At 46.0% G+C, this 26,948-nt stretch overlaps 1 protein-coding gene across 8 annotated transcripts in view; it reads left to right on the forward strand.

The window, feature by feature from the left end:
* MYO6 (myosin VI) overlaps window positions 1-26,948 on the forward strand; it is a 1,279,197-nt gene that overhangs the window by 834,858 nt on the left and 417,391 nt on the right. For all 8 annotated transcript variants that reach the window (XM_069606282.1, XM_069606276.1, XM_069606277.1 and 5 more), the window contains exons 17-18: window positions 7,739-7,834; window positions 8,898-9,068. In XM_069606282.1, the coding sequence (XP_069462383.1) occupies window positions 7,739-7,834; window positions 8,898-9,068 (267 nt within the window). The remainder of the gene's footprint in view (window positions 1-7,738; window positions 7,835-8,897; window positions 9,069-26,948) is intronic.

The raw sequence follows: 26,948 nt of genomic DNA on the forward strand, positions 1-26,948 counted from the left end.
GTGCGCACGTTGCCAGTAAAGACTCGACGGTACCTAGCGCGCACGTTGCCAGTAAAGACTCGACGGTACCTAGCGCGACGGCGAGCGATCCCTCGGCAGACAGAAAGATCGCCGAAAGCCTCGCACATATATCTTCCAAGGACGGCCAGAGACGGACGTCAAGTGACACGCCGAAAACCGCGCAGAACGCCATAGAAACGCTGAAGGCGCCGGAAAGTAGGCTGGGACAGCTCCTGCCGTCGACGGAAAGCCCTAGCCTGCCGGAACACTTGTCAGAAGGCGAAGGCACCTTATCTTCGATGCTGTGGGACAGATCTAGACGAATACAAGGAGAAGAGACTCCTTTTTCACTCCCAGACCGCTCTGGCCTACCTCAGTGGACCTTAGAGAAGTTCCAGTCCTGTATGGACAAGTTAGACAGATTCATGGCCATTCCAGAAAATAGGACACCTAAAAGACCTAGGGAGGTACTCCTAGAAAGTCCAAGGGCTAAATACCCAAAGTTGTTCTATAACCCCTTTCAGGAGGATATGAACTCTTACGACCTCACCAAAGAGGACACTCACTTCCAGGAGGAGTTCATTAATGATGAAAACCAACAAGAGGGAGAAGGCTTCCATGAGGACTCTAACATAAGTGAGGAAGGGTACGAAGAAGACCCGGGTGAGGTTGACCCAAATCCCTGGCAGTCACCATCAGGGTCTACAGAGCCAGACATTATATACATCAGGTCTCCTCAAACCACACCAGTCAGGAACCCTTCGCCTGTTGACGACCAGCCCACCTTTAATGTGCTGCTGAGGAAAGCAGCAGCACATTTTGAGGTCGAAACTGGGGAGGTCACCCCAGACACTGACTTCGTGGAGAGGATTATCAAAGAAAACCCCCCCACCAGCCAAACAATTCAAATACTCGCCTCTGTTAAGAGACAAATCAACCCTTCACTGGCCACCCCTGCACTAGTAAGAGGGGTTAATCCAAGAATAGAAAAATTGTTCTCACCCTCTCAATCAGACCCACTATATATTAAGGGTCACTCAATCCCGGACTCCTTAGTGGTGACTAACACTAGGAAAAGGGCTGGGGTTCCACTGTCTACCAGCGAGGCACCCCCGGATAAAGAGGGGAAAAAGCTTTATGCCCTAGCCAAAAGAATTACCACCTCGGCAGCGTTCTCAACTAGAATTGCCAATAATAACACACTGCTGGCAAGCTATGCTGATGCGCAATAGGGAAAGCTTAAGCAAGACATCGAGGAAGTTCCTGAACCCCTAAAGACTAGATTGCTGGCTACAGTTAATGAAGGATCTCTGGTCAACCAATGCATCGTTAAGAATACCCTCGATGCAGCGGAAACAGCTGGCCGCTCTTTGGTACAGGGAATTCTGCTGAAGCGCCACGTCTGTCTTAGCAATTCCGGGTTTAAGGCGGAAACGCAAGCGGTGCTCATTAACAAGCCTATTGAAGAGTCTAACCTCTTTGGAAAGGCAGTGGACGACGCACTGGAAAATGCGAAAAAAGAATTTGATACCATAAAGACCTTGGACCAAATCTCAAAGCCCCCTAACAGGCGGGGATTTGGCAACAAGCGTGCTTTTCGTGGCCAACGCCAGCAACAGAATCAACAACTTCAATATTCTGCCAACAACTACCAAAGTAATAGTGGCCAGTACAATCAGAGAGGTCAACACCGTGGCAAGGGGAGAGGCCGGGGTTCCACCCCTAGAGGCTCCCAAGCCACCAACAACACCAAGTGACGCGAAGGTTCGGGTCCCCTCCCATGCATCGCCGGTCGGGGGCCGGTTAACATCCTTTCTTCCAGCATGGGAGGGAATAACATCAGACCGCTGGGTACTATCCACCGTAGCCCGCGGCTACTGTATAGAGTTCAACAGTTCCCCAACATACAGACCCCCGAGGGGACGACGCATGACACCAGAACACCTCGCCATCCTTCTCCAAGAAGTGGACCAGCTACTGGAAAAAGGAGCTATAGAGGTTGTGCCTCTATCTCAGTTAACGGAAGGTATTTATTAAGTGTACTTCCTTGTACCCAAAAAGGATCTAACCATGTGCCCTGTATTAGATCTGCGCCCAGCGAACAAGTTTGTCAAACCCCAAAAGTTTTGTATGTTGACCTTACAGGAAGTAATCCCACTGCTATCACAGGGAGATTACATGACAACACTGGACATGAAAGATGCATACTTTCATATTTTAATGTTGCCAGTGCACAGAAAATACCTCAGGTTCATGATAGAGGGCAAACACTACCAGTTCAGAGTGCTACCCTTCGGCATAGCATCTGCATCAAGGGTATTCACGAAAGTACTGGCAGTGGCAGCGGCCCACCTGCGCAGGTTATCCATCCCAGTATACCCTTACCTCGACGACTGGCTCATAACCAGGGATTCTTACGAGACATGCTTCTCCAATACCCAAAAGACTGTAGACCTTTTGTTCCAACTGGGCTTCTCCATCAACGAGAAGAAGTCCAGCTTAGACCCCAGCCAAGTCAAACAATTCCTAGGGGCTCTGATTCGAACAAAGGACGGCCTCGTCTTCCCCTCCAACGAGAGGGTCCAAAACATACTGTTTCAGATCCCCCAATATGTGGCAAGTCGGGAGGTGACGGTGCGCAAAGCAATGCGCTTGCTAGCAATGATGGCGTCATGTATTTATTTGGTACCTCACGCACGCCTGCGCATGCGCCCAATGCAAGAGTGGCTCAACAGCCAGTGGTGTCAGGCCAGCGGACAATGGGACGATCTAGTGGTGATCTTGCAGGCCTTGATTCTCTCGCTACGGTGGTGGACAAAGGAAAACCTGGTAAGAGGGAAACCCTTTGCCACGCCCGCAGTGGAAGCCACTCTAACCACAGACACATCCCTCACAGGATGGGGGGCTCACCTATCCCATCAGAATGCTCACGGAGTGTAGACTCCGAGCGTAGCATCCAAGCACATAAACCTACTGGAGCTACTGGCTGTGGTCAAGGCACTAAAAGCCTTCCAGGAACACCTACAAGGGAAGACAGTGATGGTCCTTACGGACAGCACCACAGCCATGTACTACCTCAACAAGCAAGGGGGCACCCACTCTCCAGGACTGTCCAAGCTGGCCCAGAATATCTGGAAGTGGGCTCTCAAACACATGTTCCTACTGTCGCAACATGTACCAGGGGAACTCAATCTGCTAGCAGACGAACTCAGCAGAGACTTCCCTCTGCCCTCAAAGTACGAATGGCAGTTGCACGAAGACATCGTCTTCGACGTCTTCACACAATGGGGATTCCCAGAAATAGACCTGTTCGCAACTCTGGAGAACTCACAATGCCAAGATTACGCCTCCAGGTACCCCCAGAACCAATCGAAGGGGAACGGTCTATCGATTCTATGGTCAGGGAAATTTGCTTACGCCTTTCCCCCGACTCCCCTTCTCAACAAGATTGTGCACAAGATGCAGCAGGAACAAGTTACCATGATACTAGAGGCTCCTATGTGGGCCCGGCAGCCATGGTTCGCTCACCTGATGGAGATGTCCCTATCTCCCCCAGTGAAGCTTCCCTGCCCACACAACATGCTGTCACAGGACAAGGGCAGGACACTGCATCCATGCCCTCAGACCATGAACTTAGCAGCCTGGCTCCTGAGATCATAGAATTTGGACACTTACAACTCCCGCAGAGATGCATGGACATCCTCAGGGAGGCTAGAAAGCCTAACACTCGTCACTGTTATTCTAGCAAATGGAAGAGATTTGTCATCTGGTTTAGAGGAAGAAGCATCGACCCAGTTGACTGCTCCCCCACGCACATTGTCCTGTACCTGACGCATTTACTGGACTCAGGTCTAGTGTTCAATTCCATTAAAGTCCACCTAGCGGCACTTTCTGCATACACCACTTCCCAGCTTAAAGTGTCGTGGTGGAAAGTCCCAGTTATCAAAGCCTTCATGGAGGGAGTAAAGAGAATACACCCTCCGAAAGCAAACCCAGCTCCCGGCTGGGACCTGAATGTGGTACTTACCAGACTCATGGGCTCACCCTTTGAACCCATTCACAAAGCAACTCTTAAAGACCTCACTCTTAAGACCGCTTTCCTAATAGCTATCACCTCCATTAGGAGAGTAAGTGAACTACAGGCTCTTTCTGTTTTAGACCCCTTTGTAGCAGTTCACAAAGATAAAGTGGTTCTACGCACGCACCCAAGGTTTGCACCGAAATTCATCTCAAAATTCCATGTAAACCATTCAATAGAACTACCAACGTTCTTTCAAAACCCTTCCAATTCGGGAGAAAAAAGTCTGCATACAATTGATGTGCACAGAGCTGTCATGTTCTACATGGAAAGAACCAGACCACTGAGAAAGACTAATCAGTTCTTTGTCTCGGTGGCAGCAGGAAGAGAAGGAGATACAGTATCAAAGTCCACTATATCTAGATGGATTATTCAATGCATCACTCTCTGTTACACTCTTGCTAAGAGAGAACTACCCTTCAAGCTAAGAGCACATTCTACTCGAGGCACTGGGGCATCCATAGCATTCATTGCAAATGTTCCCCTTGAGTCCATCTGCAAAGCGACAACCTGGAGTTCTGTGCACACCTTTACAAAACACTACTGTCTAGATGCACACTCTAGATCTGACTCCCAGGTGGGACAGGAAGTATTCAGACATCTTTTCTCTACTGTTCCTTCTCATAACCCACCGCCAACTCCGGGTACTGCTCGCTAGTCTATGCACAGTATGTGATTCTAAGCAGATTAACAAACATCAGAAGACAATGCATTACTTACCGTAAAAGCATTTCTGATGGTTGTATCTGCTTAGATTCACATGCGCCCACTCTTCCTCCCCGCTCGGATGGAAGGGACATAGACACCTTTCTACATCTCTCTCTCTCTTTTCTGTACTCACTCACGTATAGAAGGCTCCCTCAGGGCAGAAAAAATACAAACGGAGGGACCTCGACGCGAGAGGGATTGTGGGTACATATAGGGATAGTGTTAGACACGCCTTGTCGACGTCCCTTTTTCGACTACGAAAAACAAAATGCAATACTCTGCAGTGACCACTGGATGTCGGACTATGACCAGCATGTGAATCTAAGCAGATACAACCATCAGAAATGCTTTTACGGTAAGTAATGCATTGTCATATATATAATTTTTTTTAGATTGGAGTAAATGGGAAGGGGCAGCTCACATGGTCAGACTGGACCATAAAACGGTTTTAGGCACCAATGAAAAAATGGCCAGCAGTTGCAAATGGATATTCAATCCTTTAGTCACAGACTGTTTGAATAGTACCCAAGGGGTTGTTTTTTGTTCAAATGTAAACAAATTGTGATATTTAAAGAATATTTATTCAGCAACAATGGTCAAAACTATTAGCTGCATAGTGAAGTAACTCCTTAAACTGGCCCACATTGGCCAAAGAAAGTGGCCCATTTTGACTGGCCTACACTAGCATTTTGAGTTTTTGGTACGGTCATTGCCCTATTGCCCTATGGGCCAATCCAAGCCTGCCGGCTCATCCATAATGGGTGAGGGGCGTCCACCCACTGGCCACCTCACCCATTATGGATGAGCCGACCACCCACTTGCCAAAATTTAGAAGGACCCCTTGACCGGGAGCCCTAAGCAGTGAAAAAGGATGTAGTGGTAATTTATCAAAATAAATTAGGAAACCCAAAAGTGACGGGCGGGGAAAAAGCAAAAAGGATAGTGGTCCCATACAATGACACTGCAAAACCCCCCAAAATTGAATTTTTCCCCAATACTACCTCTACTGGGTCTGCCTTAGGGAACCCTTCATGTCTGCTATAAAATATAGCATAACCTTGCATGTAATAAGGTTCAATAGCCCAGGTCTCCTGAAAGTAGATATTATGAGCCTCTTGGATATTCTTATGTCAATCTGTATCAAGATAACGTTTGTCTTGATATCTATTTATGGAGAATTGATATCCGCAAAGGGGCATTGGCGAGTAAACCAGTCAATCAGTTCTCATCTTGGGCCTCTTAACATCAGTCTAAAAGTCTAAGGCTGTATGCAACACAGGACCTGACCCGAAACACATCAGGGTGCTCTGCAGTTCAATTGGAGCACAAGGTCAATCTGAGTGGATGTGTTTGTTCCGGGAAGTATCAAGAGCATATCTGGATAGATCAGATGTCTGCAATCTTTGGTTCTCAGATGTTTTGGACTACATCTCCCATGATCCCTCACCGTTGACAATGCTGATTAAGGCTGCATTTGCGTGCTTTGACACTAAAGGGTCCACTGTTTATATCATCTGTGATCAAACGGAGTGCCGATGTTTCCTGCTTTGGTGTTGTCATATCCCACCCGAGTCCCTTGCAACCTATTAACAATTGCGTTGGTAGTAAGGGGTCATCAGGAATTCCCTCAGACATGTTTTCTTTAGTGGCAAAAATGTGTAAAGGGAAACCAAACCATCCATCTGCAGCACGCAACCTGAAGTTGTTAAGACTATCACTATTTGAAAGCGTTTCCAAAGGCTTTCCTAGTAGCCAGAGTTAAGACAGTGCCCATAACTTTGGTTATGGGCACTTTGTCATGTTCTCATGAGTAATGTAACTTATTGCAGGGACTTCTGCCTTCCTTGTCCTCCTTCCAACTGCAGCAGCCCCTCGTCTGGATAACACACTCACCATCAGCACTTTATATAACTACAATTTGTTGTAGATGGACGAGAAAGATGGGTACCTAAAGAAGTCAGCAGATATGTTGTGGGTCACGGAAAATGTAAGAAACATTGTTTTTTCTTTACTGAAACCTAAACATGTTAAAACATTGTAGAGTAATAGAAAAGAATACTTATTTTGCAATAAGAATGTTTCCTTAGAAAAAACTTGTGATGTAAACATTTTGCAATAGGACAATATTTTCTGAAAATAAAATATGACTCCCTGCATATACCCTTTGAATCCTTATTTGCTATTTTGATAGTTATTTCTACTTGATGCAGCTGTACCACAACCCTCTATTTGATTAATTGATTGGCCCATATAAAAGGACCCTTTTGTATCCATCAAAACAATGTTCAGTGAAATCTGTGTTAAGACAATATTATTTGACCTAACATCAGAGTTAACATTTTAAGTATTTTGACTTTTTAGGCTTCATTATGATTACATACATTTGTTGTGGTGAACTCATAAGAGCTGCTCACACAAATATTTGAAAATTGACAAAATGATGGTGTGGGCAGATAGAAATTGTTTAAGCCATCAGTTTCCTGTGTAAGCATACTATTGTTGAACTTGTATGCTGTTTTTTTGAGTTTGTACGTCTTAATGTGACTTTTTAACGTCAACACTGAATACGTGTAAACCCCTTTTCAATAACACCATTAGAATTATACCTGCAACCCAATATTTTTTGAAGTCTGTCATGCCTTTGCAAAATTGAAGTATTTTGACAGGTATCTTAAAACTCCACTCGTTCACTTCATACCATATTTTTTTTAATCTACATGTGAACAAGCTGGACTAAAAAAAATGTAAGTGTCGTAACGCGCCCACTCTGGAAATCAACTGAATAACTATAGAGAAATGTCAGCCTAGTTCCACAGATTATGGAAAATGGAACTGCAGTTTTGCACTTTAAGCACATTGAGTATTCCGACAATAATCCCAAAAAGAAAATGAATTCAATTTTAAGTTTTTGTGCTGCTTGATTGTCACTTGATATTTGAATTCTAATTACAGATTCCTAGGAAGTCGAAACTCACCGTTCACAGAAATATCCGGGATGATGAAGGCTTTATTGTGAGACATTTTGCCGGAGCTGTCTGCTATGAAACGGTATGCTTGCAATTTCTCACTCAGTGCTCTGTTAATGCATTTTGATAATTTACAGAAATTGTACATGATACGTGTTTAATAGTTGACAAACATAAACAGGAAATTTAAATAACAATGGTTTTAAATTAGTTTTATTTTGAGTTTTTTATATTACGAGTTCTCAATGTTGCTTTGATTTTGTGCTCAAGCTCCACAAACACCTGCCGTTCTGTACACACTTGTCACATTCCACAAAATAGATCTGTTTCCCTCTGTTTAATTTTCGGATACTAAGTGAGCTCAATACTCTTTAAGGCTTCTGTTCATTTTCTATAATTTAACTTCTCATATTGACTCTGACCAAGCTCCATTTAGTAGCATGTGTCTTCCACTGAAATGCAGTGCACCTAAAATGTTATTTTATTTATTGTTGTTCTTTCAACACTATCTCATTTGGGAGATCCCTGTGGAGATTCTCCTGCTATGCTTTTAATCTGTTAGGGTATATGCCCACTTTGTGTAAATCTCTCCATATGACCTTTATCATTCTAGCCCTGCCACATCTGGAAAGTGGGTCGGCCCCTATCCTGACCCATTCTTTGCCTCCTCTCTACTACACCTGTTTTTCACAACAATCCTTGTCCTCCCCCGGAACCTTCTGCTTTGACTCTGTCCCCTTCTCTGTCTGCCAAGCCAACACATAGCTCCTTTGGTGGACTAACGTGCCCTCTTCTGCCACAGAATAGTACCTACATAAGGTCACCTTGCATGCACGTTGAGTAAAAATGTGTTGCCTTGGGAAGCCTCTAGTGTCCATCTCCCATTTCACCCCCAGTGGCAAAACATGGATAGAACAAGACAGGGGAACCCCCCCAGTGGCCCCCACCAAAACCAAAAGGAAGGCATTCTACACCCATTCTTCACAGTATTGTTCTTGTGCTACGAATTTAGAATTGTTGGCTTTAGATGTGATGTAATACCACTAATAATACTGTTGAGAAATGCAATGTATGTTTGGTTGCAAGTAATTACAAGAAATGTTTCAGAGTTTAGTGCAAGTCTGCTCTACTTTTTATCTCTGTAGACCCAGTTTGTGGAGAAAAATAATGATGCTTTGCACATGTCCCTTGAATCACTCATATGCGAGTCCAAGGACAAATTTGTTGGAGAATTATTTGAATCTGCTAACAACAACAAAGACACAAAACAAAAAGCTGGAAAGCTTGGTTTCATCAGTGTGGGAAACAAATTCAAGGTACAGTAGTATTAGATCACTGTTTGCTTTTGATGATTTCAATGCTTTTTCCTCCATGATTTTCACATCTAAGCTGAATTATTTTCTAATATTTTCCTTTTGTTGCTCACTTTAAAGCTGCACTACAAGCTTTGCCTTCTCTTCCTCTGGTTTCCTGCTCTCTTCCTCCAGTTTCCAGCTCTCTTCTCCAGTTTCCTGCTCTCCTCTTGTGGTTTCCTTCTCTCCTCCACCTACCTACTGCTCGTGACCACCTATACACTGCTCCCTCACAACATTCGCCTATTTTGCATTTGATGGCTTATTCCTCCTAGTGCTGTCTTGAGAAGACTATTTGGGATTGAACGGAAACCAGATAAAGCCCAGATGCTGAAGGTAAACTTTCCTCACTTTTGACCATAGTTTCAATTGCAAATCTGCAGCTGAGCGTTCTCGCTGCTGAATGCATGAAGTCTTGCATCCCTGTTTCTGGCATGTTTTTATTACTGTGCCATTCTAGGTTTGTTTGTTCATTTATGCAGTCTGCACATCAGGTGATTCCCAAATAGCCTTTTTTAATATACATTTTGTATTAATAATTTACAAAGCTGTCACCATTGTACCTGAAATATATACAGTTCATGTACGTAACACATTCTATATTAGCCACCCTCCTCATGCCTATCCCACAGACCCAAAAAATAAATCAACCTCACGAAATGGTACAATCAAGCACAGATAATCCTGGATGGTAAGAAACTATAGTGAATTTTTCTAACCAAGTTATGGTAGCAGATATATTAGCATGTTAGTTTTAGCAACAATTCTATTAATCCTGATAACTCCAACAACATGCACCACATGATTGAATAGTTGATTCATAAGTCCATTCTAGAGTTGGAGTGTGTGTGTGTGTCTGTCTGTCTGTCTGTCTGTCTGTCTGTCTGTCTGTCTGTCTGTCTGTCATAGCCTCCGAGAACTCTCCACTGACCTCAGGGTTTATACTATGAGGTTTGTGAGGAGTCTGATGACCTCGATATAGCACTGAGAATTGTATATTTCTAAAGTGGGCATTACATGACACCTCTGTAAAGTAGACACACATTTTTTAAACATGCATCCTGCAGCAGTGTCCCTTCAATCTTTAACCACTTTTGCTGTTTAGGGGTGACATTCCTCATATAGGGTTTCGATATGCCTACCTTTCGAGCTCAAATTGTCAATGGCCGTGTAAGCTATATGCACCTGAGAACACTTAAGGAAATCAAGCCAAGCTTCTCTGTCTGCAAGAGCAGTCACAGCATATTTTAGAAAGGATTACGCTTCTCAGCACCATATTAATGGCAAGCCTCGCTACAATTAAACTGATGCTTCTCATTGTATAACTGACCAATGATTGTTAAAGTTCCGGAACTAGTCTTGTTTTTGCGCTATGCATCCTGTTGCCCCATAGCTCGAGCTCCTACAAATAGAGGTCTCTGTTCTCTGTGGTCCCTGAAGATGTGGGCCGCAAGTCTCTCAGCACCTGTATGGAGCCATGGAATGTTTTGGAAACCCACCCAGAACCCACGGGAATGTATGGACCATAACTGTAAGCCAGTTTGATGTAGTGCCAGCTAACCAATGCACTATATACAGCAACTAGGCCACTTTCTACTATTCCCTAAATTCAGGCAAACCTATAGCCCTAGCCTCATAAGCCATCTGCATTGTCTGCAATATACTGGTGCTCTTGTTGCCCCCAAATACAATAAAGAGAATTAGGGGAGTTTTAACGGGCCCCGAGATTCGTCCCCAATACCTAGCTAATGAATGCTTCTAAACTCTGGAATCTCGTTGCCTATATGCTGTCCCCTTACAAAGGGAGAAAAACACTATTAGATATATATACCCACATCAACTTCTACAATTCCACTCCACAACTAGAAACATTTATTACAAAAACTTTATTTAGTCAATATATATAAAAATAGATTAAACAACCATTAATAAAAAGACTTCATGCAGACTGTATGCTACCGAAAAGAAATACTTTTCTTCTATTATCTCACAAAGTGCAATAGTGCACATTTCCAAACAATTTTACATGCAGCCACTGACTGACTCACACTCCATTCAACCCACTCAACTTCCACATACAATTGTCGAATACATAAAACAGAAAGCTCCCAAACTGCGGGTTGCTCAATTCAAAACCTTAGTATCCTGATTAGGCGAACCCTTGTATCACAAGGCTCTAGTTAACTAAATAGTCGATTGGTAGATGCTGCCATAATGTGCAACAACATTAACACCCTTGTTGCCCCACAAGATCCGTTAACGTATCCAGTTTAACAAAATATCGTTCAGAAATGCTGGCCGGTATTGCTTGAAATGCGTGCGGAAAATTAGGCAAGACTACATTTCCCCTGATGCTACTCTCCCAATGACTGATCACTTGAAGAGTAACCTATACTGCACGTGTACACCCAAGCCCTTTGTTAAGGCAGCTTGTGTACCAACCTCTGTTGAGGATGCTACAACAACAAACCCTAGGGGGAAGGCTAAAACACCTAGCAAGAAAGGGAAGCCAAACCTCGCCAAAACACGAGTAGCCTGGTCAGAACAACAAGGCTTAACACTCAGGTAGGGATAGTTGACTACAGAGAGGTACAATTGGTCCATACACATACATCTAGAAAATACACCACACTGATATACTGAAATATATTTACTTGAATAATAAAGTCACACATAAAAACTGTAAGGTCAGATAAGTAATTTAGAGGATCATACAAAGCATTACAAATATCAAGTATATTTATGAAAATAGTAATGCCTATACAAGGACTCTACCAACCCCAATGTCTATATGTGGGCCCTCTAGTTGAGAAGACCAGTCAACATACAATAGCCAGGGGTGGGGAGAACCAGGAAACCATAACCCCTATCAAGCAGGTGGGCACTCAGGAGACTTTGCAAACCTAATCCTAATTGTAGTGTCTTAAAGACGCATCCCAACCCTAGTAACTTTGGAAGGCCCTAGAACTGGTGGTCAGCACCTAGCACATATGGCAAGCTATGGGATTAATACACTGGAAACACGATTTACAATCCCGAGGCCTAAAACACACTGTTAATTTAGATATCGTAGGGCCTTATAACGGTATTAATGCACAGTCATATACTATATATGAATGCACAGAATAATACATTAATACCACAGAGAGGATGGAACCACAATAAACTTTAGCAAAAGCTTCCGAGACCCAGTGAACATTTCACTAACAGTTACCTTCCTCATACAATTCTTAGAAAATGTAGATGTTCTTACCAATTGAAGTTAGTGTTTCAAATACATTTACCATTACAAAAATGAAAGGGGTGACTTTAAAAATGGATAACAAAATCACAGGTAAGTACTGAAATAGTGACACTTCATCCAGAGCACACTGAACTCCTAGGGGATCCAGCAAAAATTCCCAGGGATGGGTAAGTATCTCATAGACACTTTAAGCACAGTTGCAGTGTCAGTTCAACATTTCAAAGGAAATAATGGGGAAAGGCCCATCCACACTACTGGAGATAAGTCCGATACACCCCATAGGTGCGTATGTTGGAATTATCAACGCTAGGGAAGGGCACAGGAGACCCTAAGGGAAGAGTTCCAGGTGGACCCCAGAAGGAGTTGCAGAACGGGAGAATCCCGCAATGCAAGCCAATTGTGAAATTGTGGTTATGTCTCTGCTCCCATCAATCACTCACACGGACCAGAGGGACACCCGGGCGGAATATTGCATACAATCACCCTTCCTAGCACCCCACGGCACATCAAGTCACATGCAAAATCTCCTACTTCAAGGTATGCAAATTCTGTAGATGTTTCGGTTCGGAAACACAATGGTAGGAAGACCTGCTGTTATAAAATATATCTCAATATTTTTAAGATGTTAACATTAAGATGACGTGCCCATATTTGATCAATAATCTTGCTGTTGCAAGGAGCCTCTCACTTAAGCCGCCATCTTCAGTGCTACCTGGGTACACCCCTCCCCCACCCTTTGTGCTTTTCTAAACGTGATGTCGAATAAATGCATTGTAGCAATTTAGGACAGTTTATCCATGAACAGAAAGTCATATTTTCAAATTCACTTGGCCCTGCTTTAGAAAGCATTTCTCAAATGTTTGGGAACAGACAAAAGATTGTACTACTTTAACTATGTTCAAATGTTCAGAAAGAACACATACATTCAAATTATACTATAAACATTCTTTTTTCGTAATGCAAGGATTTGTTAAGCAGTGCAATATTTACAACTGCAATGTCCCCAAGCTAATGGTTCTGGTGTGTAGATATATAGCTGTTAGATAAAATTATCAAAGCACTGTGTATTCCTTGTATGCCAGCTTCGAGTATTAAACTCTCACTATAGTTCATTCCCCTCACTTGGATTTTTACCATGGGATGAAGCTGATCTATGTGACTTCGAAAGCACATGCATTATTCCATCTCATTATCACATTTACAGTTAATCCAATAAAGGCTATCAAAACTAGAGCAAGTGTAAGACAGAGACGACTTGCTCAGCTTTTGCTCAGTCATGCAAACTGCATCGCCAGTTTTCTGTCATAAAGTCTTCAGAGGTTGCTGCGCAAACAGCACTGGTGCACATAGATAGTTGGTGTGCTAATTTTAAGAGGAAGTCAAGAGCAAGTTGTTTCTAATGCACTATCGCACACATTTGAACCAGACAGCTGGTAACCTAGCAATCAGGCAGGCACAGACAGAAAAGAATACACTGTCAAACAAGCAACGGAGCATCAATCCTTTTCTATGATATGAATTATATATTTTTTCTTCTGGTAACATGATGGGAACAGGTGAACGAGTTGATTCTGGCAGAGGTTATCTTGTCAGAATTATCCTGAGGAAAGTTTCACTGTTCAATGCAGATATCAAACATCATTCAGTGGCTTGATGCATATTAGTTTCAGAGTGAGGGAACTCCACTCTTTGTTCATTTGAAATCGCCTACCACCTGTGTTAGACTAGCACTGCTTTGAATCTTTGATAGGGGCTTGTGAATCATTTTACTCTGCTAGAAATCTCTGGTAAACCGAAAGATAGTAGACTGGCTGTCATGTCCCTTAAGTCTCCTGCCCTGCGGTGGACATTGCGGGCATGCTGGAGGAAGACCTGCTGACTTCTTTGTGTTCCCTGACTCGGAATGCATACTGACAGTCTTCCTCCAAGTTGGTGGATTTAAGACTACAGGTGTTGGCAGTAAACCCACTTGGTAGCAGTCTGTACCACCCAGATTTACCTGGTAGCTGTGGCTGAGCAGTCAGACTTCCCTCAAGAAGAGTTAGGCAGTATGCAAAGTATACACAATAGGTACCCAGATACAATAATACAAGCAAACACTGACCAGAGCTTTGGTATCAAAGTATATAATTATTTATTTAAAAACACACAGTTTGAAACACTCCAGCACTCTTATTGTAAAATGTTCTCAACACAGTTACTATTGTAATATATACACCCATTTTCCCTTATCGGATAAATCACAGTAAAACACCACTTATTTTCATACAGAGGTGAGCGCTTAACTAGATTGCACTCTGATAAGTTTGCGAGAAAGGGAGGGAAAAAGATAGAATATGGAAAGGTACACCACTCTAAGATTCAGGAACACTGATAGCAAGGCAGAAGAGCAAAAGTCACTGGTGAGCCAAAGTCCAAAGGCTGGGCCCACTCTTAGAGAGAGCAGAGCACAAATGCGCCCAAGATCACAAAGTTACGCTAGGCTTAGAAAGTCTTTCAGAGGGTTCAAAAAGAGTTGAGAGGCTTAGGAAAGTTTAGCCAGGGTGTCCCAGGCTAACCCAGGTTAAAGCCGGGGGCTAAATCTACCCCGTGCAGTCGGTAGCAAGGGAAGCCAGGCGGGACACGGTACCTTAAGTGGGAAGGATCCTCCAGCGGTGGCAGTTGTTCCTGGTAGTGGGTGCAAGTTGCGTCGTCGTCCAGGGGAAGAGAAGGTCTCGACTTGGAGGAAAGATGAAGGTCGTTGCACTACCAGGGAAGAAACCAGCCGCGGAGTCTTCCGGTTAAAGGTGGTACCTTTGATTCGCGGTCACGGTAAAACGTGGTATCCCGGTTGCCGGGGTGCTTGGCACAGGCAAGGCGGCCACGAGGTATGTCGGGAAGGCGAAAAGACAGTGAAACTGGTTATCCCCACCAGTCAAAGGAAGAAGACTCTCCGGTGGGAGATCTCCTCTGTCGTTGGGAAAAGTGGTGAGGCAGTCCAGCAGGGCTCCACCGGTGGTGGTGTCGAGGCAGGTCGGCTCAGCTTCTCCCTCGTCGGATTCTTAGGTCCTGTGGCGACTTCTGAAGTTCCAGTCCCCAAAGCCCTGCTTTTATGCAGCAAACCCCCATTCACTCAGCCTAGCTGTCACTCAAACATGCTAAGTGGTGAGCCGGCTGGCTCACCACTTGGGCCAATCAGGATGGAGTGCGACTTGCGTTGCCTAGGCAACTCAGTCCAGGGTGCCTACATTCCCCTCCACCCCTCCTAAGTACCCCAGAGTGGCACCACTTTGGAGGGCTTCTGTGGAGAAGCCCGCCAAAAAGTGGAACAAAGGGCTCGACTTGGGTTGGAGTCACAGAAGAGAACACAAACGCCATTTTAGAATCAAGTTTTGGCAAAAAATACCAACCGGAGAATTAATATTAATTAAATAAACCGGCAGTATGTTCGAGGCTACCGTAAATAATTAAATAAAGATAGTAGCCTAAAACAATGGGAAATCCCATAGGAAAATATTCGCGGTTGAATATAAAAAGTAGTATCCACTGCCACCAGCCAAAACTCGATCAGGGGGGACGGAGACGTGCCCCCTCAACTAACAGACCCGGGGCAATTGAATTGCCCCAGCCAGTACGTCCCCAATATGATGGTTTGTACTGGTTCTGTTCAGAATTTAAGACTAGTAAAGTCAATGGTGACTTTACATGCCCTGGGAGACAGTAGTCAGTTCCAGGGTATGGAGTCTATACTGGGGGGTTACTATGACACCCGTGTGTAACTGCACTGAGGGTGCTGTGTAACACACATCACAAAAATACATGAAGCCCTATGGAGTAAAAGACCCCATAGCCCATTAAACACATATAGATTCAAAGAAACACACTCAGATCATGCCCAAGAGTGAGGGTAAAAGAGTCTCACTCTTGGCAGGAGAAAAGAATAAACCCCAAAAAATCCAGCAAAGCTGCTGGGGGACTCACTAGGTTAGGAAATTCAGCCTAAACAGAGAATTCTCCCTAACATGGATAACCATGCACTGCTGTTCCGGCCTGATTATTTATGTAAGCGACTGGAGCTCTGTATAGCAACTCGGCACATCTTGCTGACAGACGTTGAGTTCCTTCCTGATTCCCCTGCCTGTAAGTTGCAGCTCTTTTCTTTTCCTCAGTACCTTGTCAGCTCCTCTGCTTGCCTTACCCCTGTCGTTGATGGTCCTTTCCTGATTTTCTTTGCCTACTTGCTCCTTTCTTTGCAACCAGTGTGATCCTGTTGCCATCACCTCTTGGAGCACTGCTTTTTCTGTTCACGCGATTGGCCGTTGTTGCTGTTTATTTTCTGCCCATGGCTTTTTCGTCCACTTTAGAGGACGCTTCTCTGGGGAGCCCCCTTGTTCTTCATGTGTAATTCAGGAGAACAAGGTGATATCTAGAACGTGTTGACCTTCTTTTCTCCCCTCGGCTACATACCAGACTTCAAGCAAGACCCACAGGTGAGACTAACATGAGTTTTCTTCTTAGACGCAATTTGAACAAAGGGAGGTCCTCAAAAAATTCATTATATGGGGGCCCTTTAGAGAATTGTATGTGTGAAATCGGCATGTGCCACCTATGCTGTGGACCCCATAGAACCGATAACTACTTGATGCTCTATCCTGGACCTTCTCTGGTTGCTATTGTAATCAATGTTCACAGCACTCTTCTGTAACCCATTCTGTTTGCCCCACCTTTTACCTATTGTTTAGTCCTAAACCTACCAGGTGGTTGTAATGTAGGAAATGCAACCGCCAGTGAGCTACTCCTCGAGTACCTATGTGGACCAAGGCCAGAACGGCTATGGTGTGTGTTGCACACCCTTAATCTAGCTCCAAAACTAGAAAAACATTTAATTGTGTAGGTATTGCAACCTTCTTTCTTCGTTACTTGTATTCTATAAATAACGTTGCTGACTCTTAGAATTCATGAAAGAAACCAGCTGTATTTATATTTTTAAATTTATAAAGACCTCAAACAGCAGCCTGATATATATATATATATATATATATATATCTGAGGCTTGTGGAATCTGCTTAGATCACATGCTGTGCATAGGCCGACATCTAGTGGAAGCTGCGGAGTATTAGTTTGTTTTTCGAAACTCGAAAATGGGCGTCGACACAGGGCGTGCCAGTAATACTATCCCTAGTGTGACGTCCACTGTACCCAAGATCCCTCACGCGTCTAGGATCCGCAGATTGTTTTTTTCCGCCATACTGGTCGAAAGCATTTTGCGGAGTCCCCTGGCCTTAGCCATACTTTTGCTAAAATATTAATTTATTTACATCCTTCCCCATCCCAAAGTCGAACTTCGACACTCGACGCTGGCTGGAGAAGAAATTGACCGTCGGCTGCTGCATGACGGATTTGGGCCTCGGAAGGCCTCTGGCCTCGGCCCGGGCCTTGGAAGGCCTCTGGCCTCGGCCCTGCAAGTAGGGAGAGTGGGGGGTTGGACATACTCTACACTCTTGGTATATAGGTACACCTTATACAATTCCTACACTTAACAGCCCGCTGCCTCAAGGTGCGTATGGCGGGTACCCCTTTTCAATTCTGCCCCAAGTGCAATCGCACATACCCTTGGTTCGACAGGCATGCCACGTGCAATCTCTGCTTGCCGAGGGACCACCCCGAAGCGAACTGCAGAGCGTGTAGTAGGTTTAAACCTAAGACACTTAAGGACCGTTCCACGAAGCGTTGGGCCCACCATGCCAGGCAGGTGGCCATGGCAGCGGAGGGCGCCTTCAGCGACGCCGTACTTTCGGACAGCGAGGGCATTACGGCGTCGAAAGACAGCCGAGCGCAGGTCCCCGACCTCGGAAGGTCGTCCGGCAGGGCGGCTATGGGGAAGACCCCCGGCAACACAAGCGCTTCACACAGCACACACACTAAACACACGAAGTCCAACCGAGACTTGACGACGTCGAGTTCTCGGAAAGAGGCACAGACAGAACGGTCCGACTCTGTGTCCTCTGGGCGTTCTCGATCGAGATTGCTGCATGACTCCAGGCAATCATCCACTCTTGCCAAGAGTGCCTCACTCCCTAGGCTAACAGAAGTTCGATTGTCGGAGGACAAAGATGACTTCCACCCCCAGGCCGCGCTCCAGGAGTCGGAGCCCGCAGACAAGATCAGCGAGGCCCCACACTCGAAGGACAGGGACTCTATCCCCGATCCTCGATGCCAGGCGTCGAAAACCTCCAGAGCCACAAAAGGACAGGGAAAACATTTTTCCACTCGCGGGGAGGGGGGAAAACAGCAGAAGAAACAGCCTTTGCACTCTTCCACACCTGTGAAACACACCACTCTCCCTAAAAAGACAGACAAGACCAGGTCTGCTGATTTGTCTAAAACCAGCAAATCTACTCAAGATAAATCCCCGAGATTTGCTGAGAGTCATTCCCAGTTCCAAAAATGGTCGAGTGAAGACATAGATAGGGTCATGTCAAGGATGTCTTCTTTGGCTGACTTTTACGATAAAAATCCAGACCATTTCCTTTCGTATGATCCACAAGGGGCCACACCCTCAGGCTCTAACGATCCTATCCCCCCGAGTAAGAAGCCCCGGTTTGAGACACCGATGAGGTCTACAGACCCCTTCGAGGTACAACCATACTCACTGTATCAAGGAGAGGCTTCCTTTGGTGAGGACCAAGAATTTGGCATGGTAGAAGAGCAAACCAGGACGGGCTACTATGGGGATGATGAGGACCAAGAAGAGGAAGGGGAAGACCCTGAAACCTACAGAGTAGATTCCCCGGTAGTAAACGAAGCCCCGGTTACCGACTCCCCTGTCGATAACCAACCCCTCCTAAACGAGGTTCTCGCACGTGCAGCAGAACATTTCCATATTGTCAACCACGGTGTCCAGGAGGAGAGGGACTTTGCAGAGGAGTTAGTGCGAGAAAGGAGGCCTGTTGCCCAGACCATCCCTATCCTTAAGTCCATTCAGCGAAGAATAGACCCGTCCCTGGTGAACCCGAACCTCACCAGAGCAGTCAATCCCAGGGTTGAAAAACTTTTCAGGGCAGCCCAGTCTGACCCTCTCTATATAAGAGGACATCTGAAACCAGACTCCCTAGTTGTCACTAACACTCGTAAGAGGGCTGGAACACCCTTGTCATCGTCCGAAGCACTTCCCGACAAGGAGAGCAAAAAACTATATGGTTTCGGCAGGAAACTAGCCTCAACGTCCGCCTATCAAGCAAGGATTGCAAACTCCACCACCCTGTTGGCCAGCTACAACTGCCATCAGTGGGAAGAAGTTGCGGCACTCATAGCCTCTGCTCTGGAACCCTTAAAGGGCCAATTAGCTTAGATTTCCGCAGAGGGTAGAGCCGTGTCTGGTTGCATTTTGAAAGCAACCTTTGACGCTGCGGACAACGCAGGCAGATTGATAGCAGAAGGCACTGTTATCAAGAGACATGCGTGGTTACGGCAGTCTGGTTTTAAAGCAGAAACCCAGGCATCATTGTTGGACAAACCGGTGGGAAGCCGATCTGTTTGGTAAGGCAGTGGAGGACGCACTGAAGAATGGCAAGGACGAATACGAGACACTCAAGTCCCTTGGCCAGTTAACCAATAAACCCACCAACCAGAGAGGGAATAGTAATTTTCGTCGCCCACGCGGCCAAAATTCCCAAAGAGGATCCAACTATTCCCAGGGGCAGCGTACAGAGTGGAACAACAGCCAACAGTCTACCCAGGGTTACGGCAGGGGTAATAGGAGAGGTTGTGGTAAAGGCAGAGGCAGCCCCAGCAAAGGAAGCGGCACGCCTCCACCAAAGCAGTGACGCTCAGTTCAGGGTCCCTTCTCACACAACCCCAGTAGGGGGACGCATTTCCAACTTCACCCAGGGTTGGGAAGGGATCACATCAGACAGATGGGTGCTGTCAGTATCCACAGGGTACTGTATAGAACTACTGCAGCGTCCCCGGAACCATCCTCCACGACAAAGAGTACACTCTTTAGGACATCAGAAGATTCTCCTCGAGGAGATCACCATTCTGCTAGAAAAGGACGCGATAGAACTTGTCCCGGGACACCAGGTAAACAAGGGTATTTATTCAACTTACTTCCTTGTGCCAAAGAAAGATTTGACAATGCGCCCAGTATTGGACTTACGGCCTGCCAACAAGTATGTCAAGCCCCAAAAGTTTCATATGACTACGCTGCAAGAGGTAATCCCCCTCCTAAAAAAGGGGGATTACATGGCAACCTTGGATATGAAAGATACTTATTTTCATATGTCCATGTTCCCAGCGCACAGAAGGTACTTGCGCTTCAAGGTGGACAGTCGGCACTACCAATTCTAGGTACTGCCCTTCGGGATAGCTTCGGCACCAAGGGTATTCACCAAGGTACTGGCGGTGGCAGCTGCACACCTACGCAGAGAGGCAATCCCGGTGTACCCTTATCTGGACGACTGGCTCATAACGGGGGAAACCCCAGTAATTTGCAGGACAAACATTCAAAGGACTATCGACCTCCTCCACGAGTTAGGTTTCTCAATCAACGAGAAAAAGTCAAGCCTGGTGCCAAGCACCTCCAAACAGTTCCTAGGAGCAATCCTAAATACACAAGAGGGGTTGACCTTTCCTTCAGAGGAAAGAATTCGGAATATACTACTGCAAATTCCGCATTATCAGTCCGGTCACCAAATAACGGTACGCAAAGCAATGCGTTTACTGGGCATGATGGCGTCATGTATTTACCTGGTCCCCCACGCGCGCCTGCGCATGTGTCCCATGCAGGAATGGTTGGCGAAACAGTGGTCTCAGGCAAGTGGTCAGTGGGACGATCTAGTGGTCGTTTCGCCAACACTAGTACAAAGCCTTCACTGGTGGACAAGAGAGAATCTTGCACAGGGAAAACCCTTTTACAATCCCGAAGTACAGGCAGTAGTCACTACCGATGCATGTCTGACGGGGTGGGGAGCTCACCATCTCCACCACACAGCTCAGGGTCTCTGGTCTCCCTCAGTGGCCAAGAACCACATCAACCTGCTAGAGCTTCTGGCAGTATTCAGAGCGCTTCAAGCGTTCAAGCCCCACCTACTAAACCTGTCAGTGCAAATCCGGACGGACAGCACAACAGCCATGTTCTACCTAAACAAGCAAGGAGGGACTCGTTCGCCAAATCTGTCCAAGCTTGCCCAGAAAATCTGGATATGGGCACTCAGACGGAACATCTTCCTGTCATCACAACATGTTCCAGGGGAGCTCAATTCCCTAGCGGATGCTCTGAGCAGAGACTCCCTCCCAGAGGAACACGAATGGGTTCTACACAGAGAGGTCGTAGAAGATATCTTCTCTCAGTGGGGTTTCCCCACTATAGACTTATTCGCCACAAGCGAAAACAAACAATGCCCAGGATTTCCATCCAGGTTCCCCCAACCAGACTCCCAGGGGAACGCCCTATGGATGAACTGGTCAGGGATGTTTGCGTACGCTTTTCCACCAACTCCTCATCAGGAAGGTGGTGAACAAGATGAACAGAGAGTCGATGACGCTCGTCCTAGTTGCTCCCATGTGGGCAATACAACCGTGGTTCCCACACCTACGCAGGATGGCGGTGTGCGAGCCCATCAAACTTCCAGCCTGGTACAACCTACTGTCCCAGCACCAAGGTCAAACAGTGCACCAACAACCCAACTCAATGAACCTGGCAGCATGGCTCCTGAGGTCATAGAGTTTGGACATCTCAATTTACCACAGAGGTGTATGGACATCCTAAAAGAATCTAGGAAATATACAGGAAATCAAAATGTGCAAACCATGTTATAGTCGATATAATCAAACCAGAAAGTTGACAATTCATGTACATCACCCCATGACGTAGGTGCACAAAACCCATTTGCAACCACCATCACCAAAATATAACCATTCAGTACAATTTAGAGTGCAATTATCACAATTGTAATAAAGTGCAACATCATCAAAAATGTTCAGTTAAATAACATGAATTTAATTTGCATTTACAATGCGAAAGTATACATGTATTGTAGAACGAAAGGGAAATGCAGGAAGAAAAAGAAACAGTTAAAGAAAAATGAGCCATTAGGGGTATTTCCTGACCAACCATTTGTTCACCCTACCAACAGTTACCCAAAATAAATACATTAGCTATGTCAATCTACACAGACTATTTCTATTCACTGCTCATTGGTAATGATTAGCCCTTAGATATCTTTTGCCTTGTTGTGCTGGCATCAGACACACAATGTATTCAAGAAAACACTCACTCGTGCTGTTGAATCGTACCTGGCATAGCTGCTAATCAGTAGAAAGCGTATATCTAAGAAACGTGCTAGTAAATCGCATCGGTATCGATAGATCCGTGCTCAGAAAGGCGCGTCTGATAGTCACTCTGACGAATCTAAAGGTAAACGCAGAGCCAGACTGTCAGTGTTTGCCGCACTGATTAACAGAACAATATAATTCCCCAGATACTGTGGCGCCATCTTACCTATCTCCTCTAATTCATCCTGTCACATACTGCCCGATTCATGGAATGAATTGCTTAAAAGGGGAACTTGCGTGCGAAAAAAATGCGCAAGAGCCTGTTTGGCAATTCATGGAACACAATGCGCAGGGTTTACCGGACACTTGCGAGGAATCCACGCGGGTCCAACACATCACTGCGACACTACGAACGCCTTGTGCAAGACTCACAGCGAAGGGGCGTACTGTCTTGCGCAGTCACCTAAAAAGGGGGCGGAACACATGGAATGGGGAACAACAAGCGTAAATGTGGGCGTTACGTGGGAATTACCATAAAATACTCGCAACGCCCATACGCGTGCTTACATGTATTAATGGAATCAAACAGGGCCCACCGGCGTGCGGGAAAAGATACGCTAATCCAGAAATACGTCCGCCAAGTGAAAGTTGGCGTAAGCATCACCGCGCACAAGTACAATGCATAAATAGACAAGCAAAACACAAACGCGCATATACAGCTACGATGAATGTGCCATTTATCGCAGCAGTGATCGTGGGACACCGCAGGAGGAGAGCCAGGGCACGCATTTCTTTACCCAGGACCAGCTTTTTTGGGATGCCCGATGACCAGGTCTATGGCAGGTATAGGTTCCCATCTCCTATCCTAGACCTGGTCAGAGAGTGGGAAGATAACCTCACATCACCCACCCTGTGCTTCCAAGCACTGAGCCCCTTGGAAAAGGTGCTCAATGTACTGGATTTTTTGGCCACTTGGTCATTTCAGCAGATAACTGCCATAGTCAGGGGCTTTTCACACGCCACACAGTCACGCTGCCTATACCAGGTGTTGGCAATCATGACTGCATGCCCCTCAGTCCGCAGGCACATATACATGCCCAGAACACCGGCAGAAAGGCAGGCCGTGGTCCAGGACTTTTACGGGGTGGTGCCCTTCCCTAAAGTGATTGTGCCATTGATTGCACACGTGGCCCTACGTCCACCTAGGGCCACTGAGCACATCTATTGGAATCGCAAGCACTGGCATTCCATCAACTAGGGGCATAGTGGAGCATACATTCGGAGTGCTAAAGTCACGCTTCTGCTCCCTTGACCGCTCTGGTGGAGTGCTCCTATATGCACCACCAGTAGTGTGCAGGATCATTGTGGCAGCATGTGTCCTGTACAACTTTGCAACACAGCGGGGCGTACCAGTGGACATGGAGGTGCCCCCACATCCCCAACCACATGCCCACCACTGCGCATGGGAGGGGAAAGGGAACGTGGTGATGCTGCCCGTACCCAGCTTGTGGCACAATTCTTCACCTAAAATCCAACCCCTGCAGAGTGCACACAGCCCTGGCACATTACAGGTGACAATCGATGATGACAAAGGGACAATCATCTGTCCCAACCTTACCACCCTGAGAATATGTCCTTGGAAGTGCTACATTGTGTGCATCCCTTAGAACTTAAAGTAACTCAATCTGGTGTGCACAAAAGGCACACATGGAAGATGCAGTATGCCACCAACCCCATGAAAAAATACATATCCAAATGCCGGAATGTCACCTAACCCTCCCAAAATCCATGTCACCCGGTTTCCACAACATGCCATGCAAAGCAACGTTAAAAGTGACACATTAATGGCCAACACACAACAGTACTGTCAGAAAGCGTCCAATGAAAAACAGAACTATTACTGAAATAACTCATTCTCACACATCAAAACAATCCTGTACACAGGAACATGAATTGGCCAGTATAATATAACAGAAACACCAGACTCAACAGTGAATATGTGTGATAGTCGCCAATCAGAACACCAGAAGTCCCTCAATGTGCCCTTACAACCCCATTGCACCATTCTATTGGTAGTGTGTCCCTGCCAACTTAAGGGGGCAGGGAAGCGCCTACAGCAGGAAGGCCAACAACAATGGAGACCGGCAAGCTAAGACATCAATATGTAACATGAAAACATGATGGATCCCAATGTCAAAACAAAAAGGGATGGGAACCATGCACTGGACAATCAATCATGAATACCACTGGGGGTGTATACACAGGTTGGACTTGCGACTGCCCACAGATACAACAGAACCTCACTGCCTCTCTGTAAGTTACTTTCACACGCTGCACTCCTTGCAAGCCCATGGTAAGGGGAAGCAGGAATCACATATGTGCCTGGACCGAAGGCACAAACAAGGAGTGTACCAACACCAGACAAGCATATATGGGCCCAGCTGGAACCTACAGTGGAAGCCCTCCGATGCCACACAATGCAACACCCCTTAAACTCAGGAAAGCCAAACCCATCGCACAACTTAATAAGTGGTTCACCCCTGAACTAAAAAGCCTCTGAAACACCAAAAGATCAGCGGAATCCATTTGTCGGGAAATCGCCCACCAACAAAACTGCATTTACGTCAGCCACTGCAATATACAAAGGGCTATCCTTTCTGCAAAAAAAAGAAGCCTATAACTCCAGAATCCACAATGCCAAATCTAATACCAAGGAGCTCTTCAGCATCCTTAAAGAGCTCTAATCCCCAGCTCCCCCCTCACAAGACTGCATTAAAGATGCAGAATGGTGTACATAAATCCAGCAAGCCCTCTACTCCAAAACAAGATTGAAACTGAAAAGGCTAGGCTCACTGACCACTCCCAGTCCGCCCCGGACTCCGCTAAATCCCCACAATCGTGCACCAGCTTCACTTTCTCGCATATAACAGCAAAGGAAGTAGTAGACATCATAAAAAGCCTAAAACCCTCCCACTGCCAAGTGGACATCTGCCCAGCCTCTATCATCAAAGAGAGAGCTAAAAACCTATCCCCCTTCATCACCACTTCGATACTTTCCTCCTTCCCTTCTAATCAGGTACCTAACAATCTCAAGGAAGCCTGGGTTATGCTTCTCTTAACAAAATTAAAAAAAAACCTTGATCCAAATATCCCCACAAACTACAGGCCCATCACCACCGTCCCGTTCCTTCTAAAAATCCTGGACCGTGTGGCCTATTTGCAAATTCAGAAGCACCTAGAGGAGAATGAACTCCTAGGCCTTAGACAATCGGGCTGCAGACCCAGACATGGAACCGAGACAGCTCTCCTTGACCTCAGGATCCAAATGGACGAGGCGAAGGACAAAGGCAAGCTAGCAATCCTCTTACTCCTTGACTTATCTGCTGCCTTTGACCTAGTCGACCACCAAATTCTCACCAAACACCTTACCACAGCTGCTGCATTCTCTGCTAACGCTTCCGAATGGGTTAAATCCTTCCACTCTAATCGGACCACCAGAGTTTTCTCCCCTTCAGCCTCAGCAGACCCAACACCCATACTCTGTGTAGTCCATCAACTCATGTGTGTCACCTACTCTATACAATATATTTACGAAGCTACTACAAACTCATACCAGCTACTACAAGCTGAGACCGCCGCCCGTTTCAGGAACTGTTTGGAGGCCCTAGGCCATTGGATGATGACTAATTGGCTAAAACTGGATGGCAGTAAGACCGAGGTCCTGGTGGTGGGTACTTCTTCCCCCCTTCTTTTTTGGACCTCGCACTTCTGGCCATCGAGCCTGGGCCCTCTCCCGCTTCCGGTTAAATCGGTCTGCAATCTAGGTGTTAAAATCTCTGCCTCTCTGTCTCTCGATAATCAGGTCGCTTCTGTATGTAGTGCTGGTCATTTTAAACTTTGCATTTTGCGGAAAGTCTTGCCCTTTATTCCTGCTGAATGCCAGGCTCCGGTAGTGGCGGCCCTGGTTCTCAGCACTCTTGATTATTGTAACTCTCTCTATCTGGCCCAGCCCCACTACCTGACCCAAAGGCTTCAATTGCTACAAAAGGCTGCCGCCCGTTCTGTACTCCGCCCCCCCCCCCTTTGGATCCCACATCTCCCCATTGCTCAAGAAGCTGCACTGGCTTCCTGTAGCCAGTCGGATTTTGTTTAAATCGATGTGCCTGGTGCATCGTGCCTTCTATGGCTTGGGCGCTGAGTATCTCCAAGCAAAGTTTACTCACTATACACCTGCTCATCTGCTGCGCTCCCAATCTGCGTGCCTTCTCAGTGCCCCCCGCTATCGTTTGTCTCGTATGGGAGGCCGTGCCTTCTCGGTGGCGGCTGCTAGAGCCTGGAATGAGCTG

Source organism: Ambystoma mexicanum, chromosome 4p (genome assembly GCF_040938575.1).
Source record: "Ambystoma mexicanum isolate Mex_15411 chromosome 4p, UKY_AmexF1_1, whole genome shotgun sequence".
NCBI classification, from domain to species: domain Eukaryota; kingdom Metazoa; phylum Chordata; class Amphibia; order Caudata; family Ambystomatidae; genus Ambystoma; species Ambystoma mexicanum.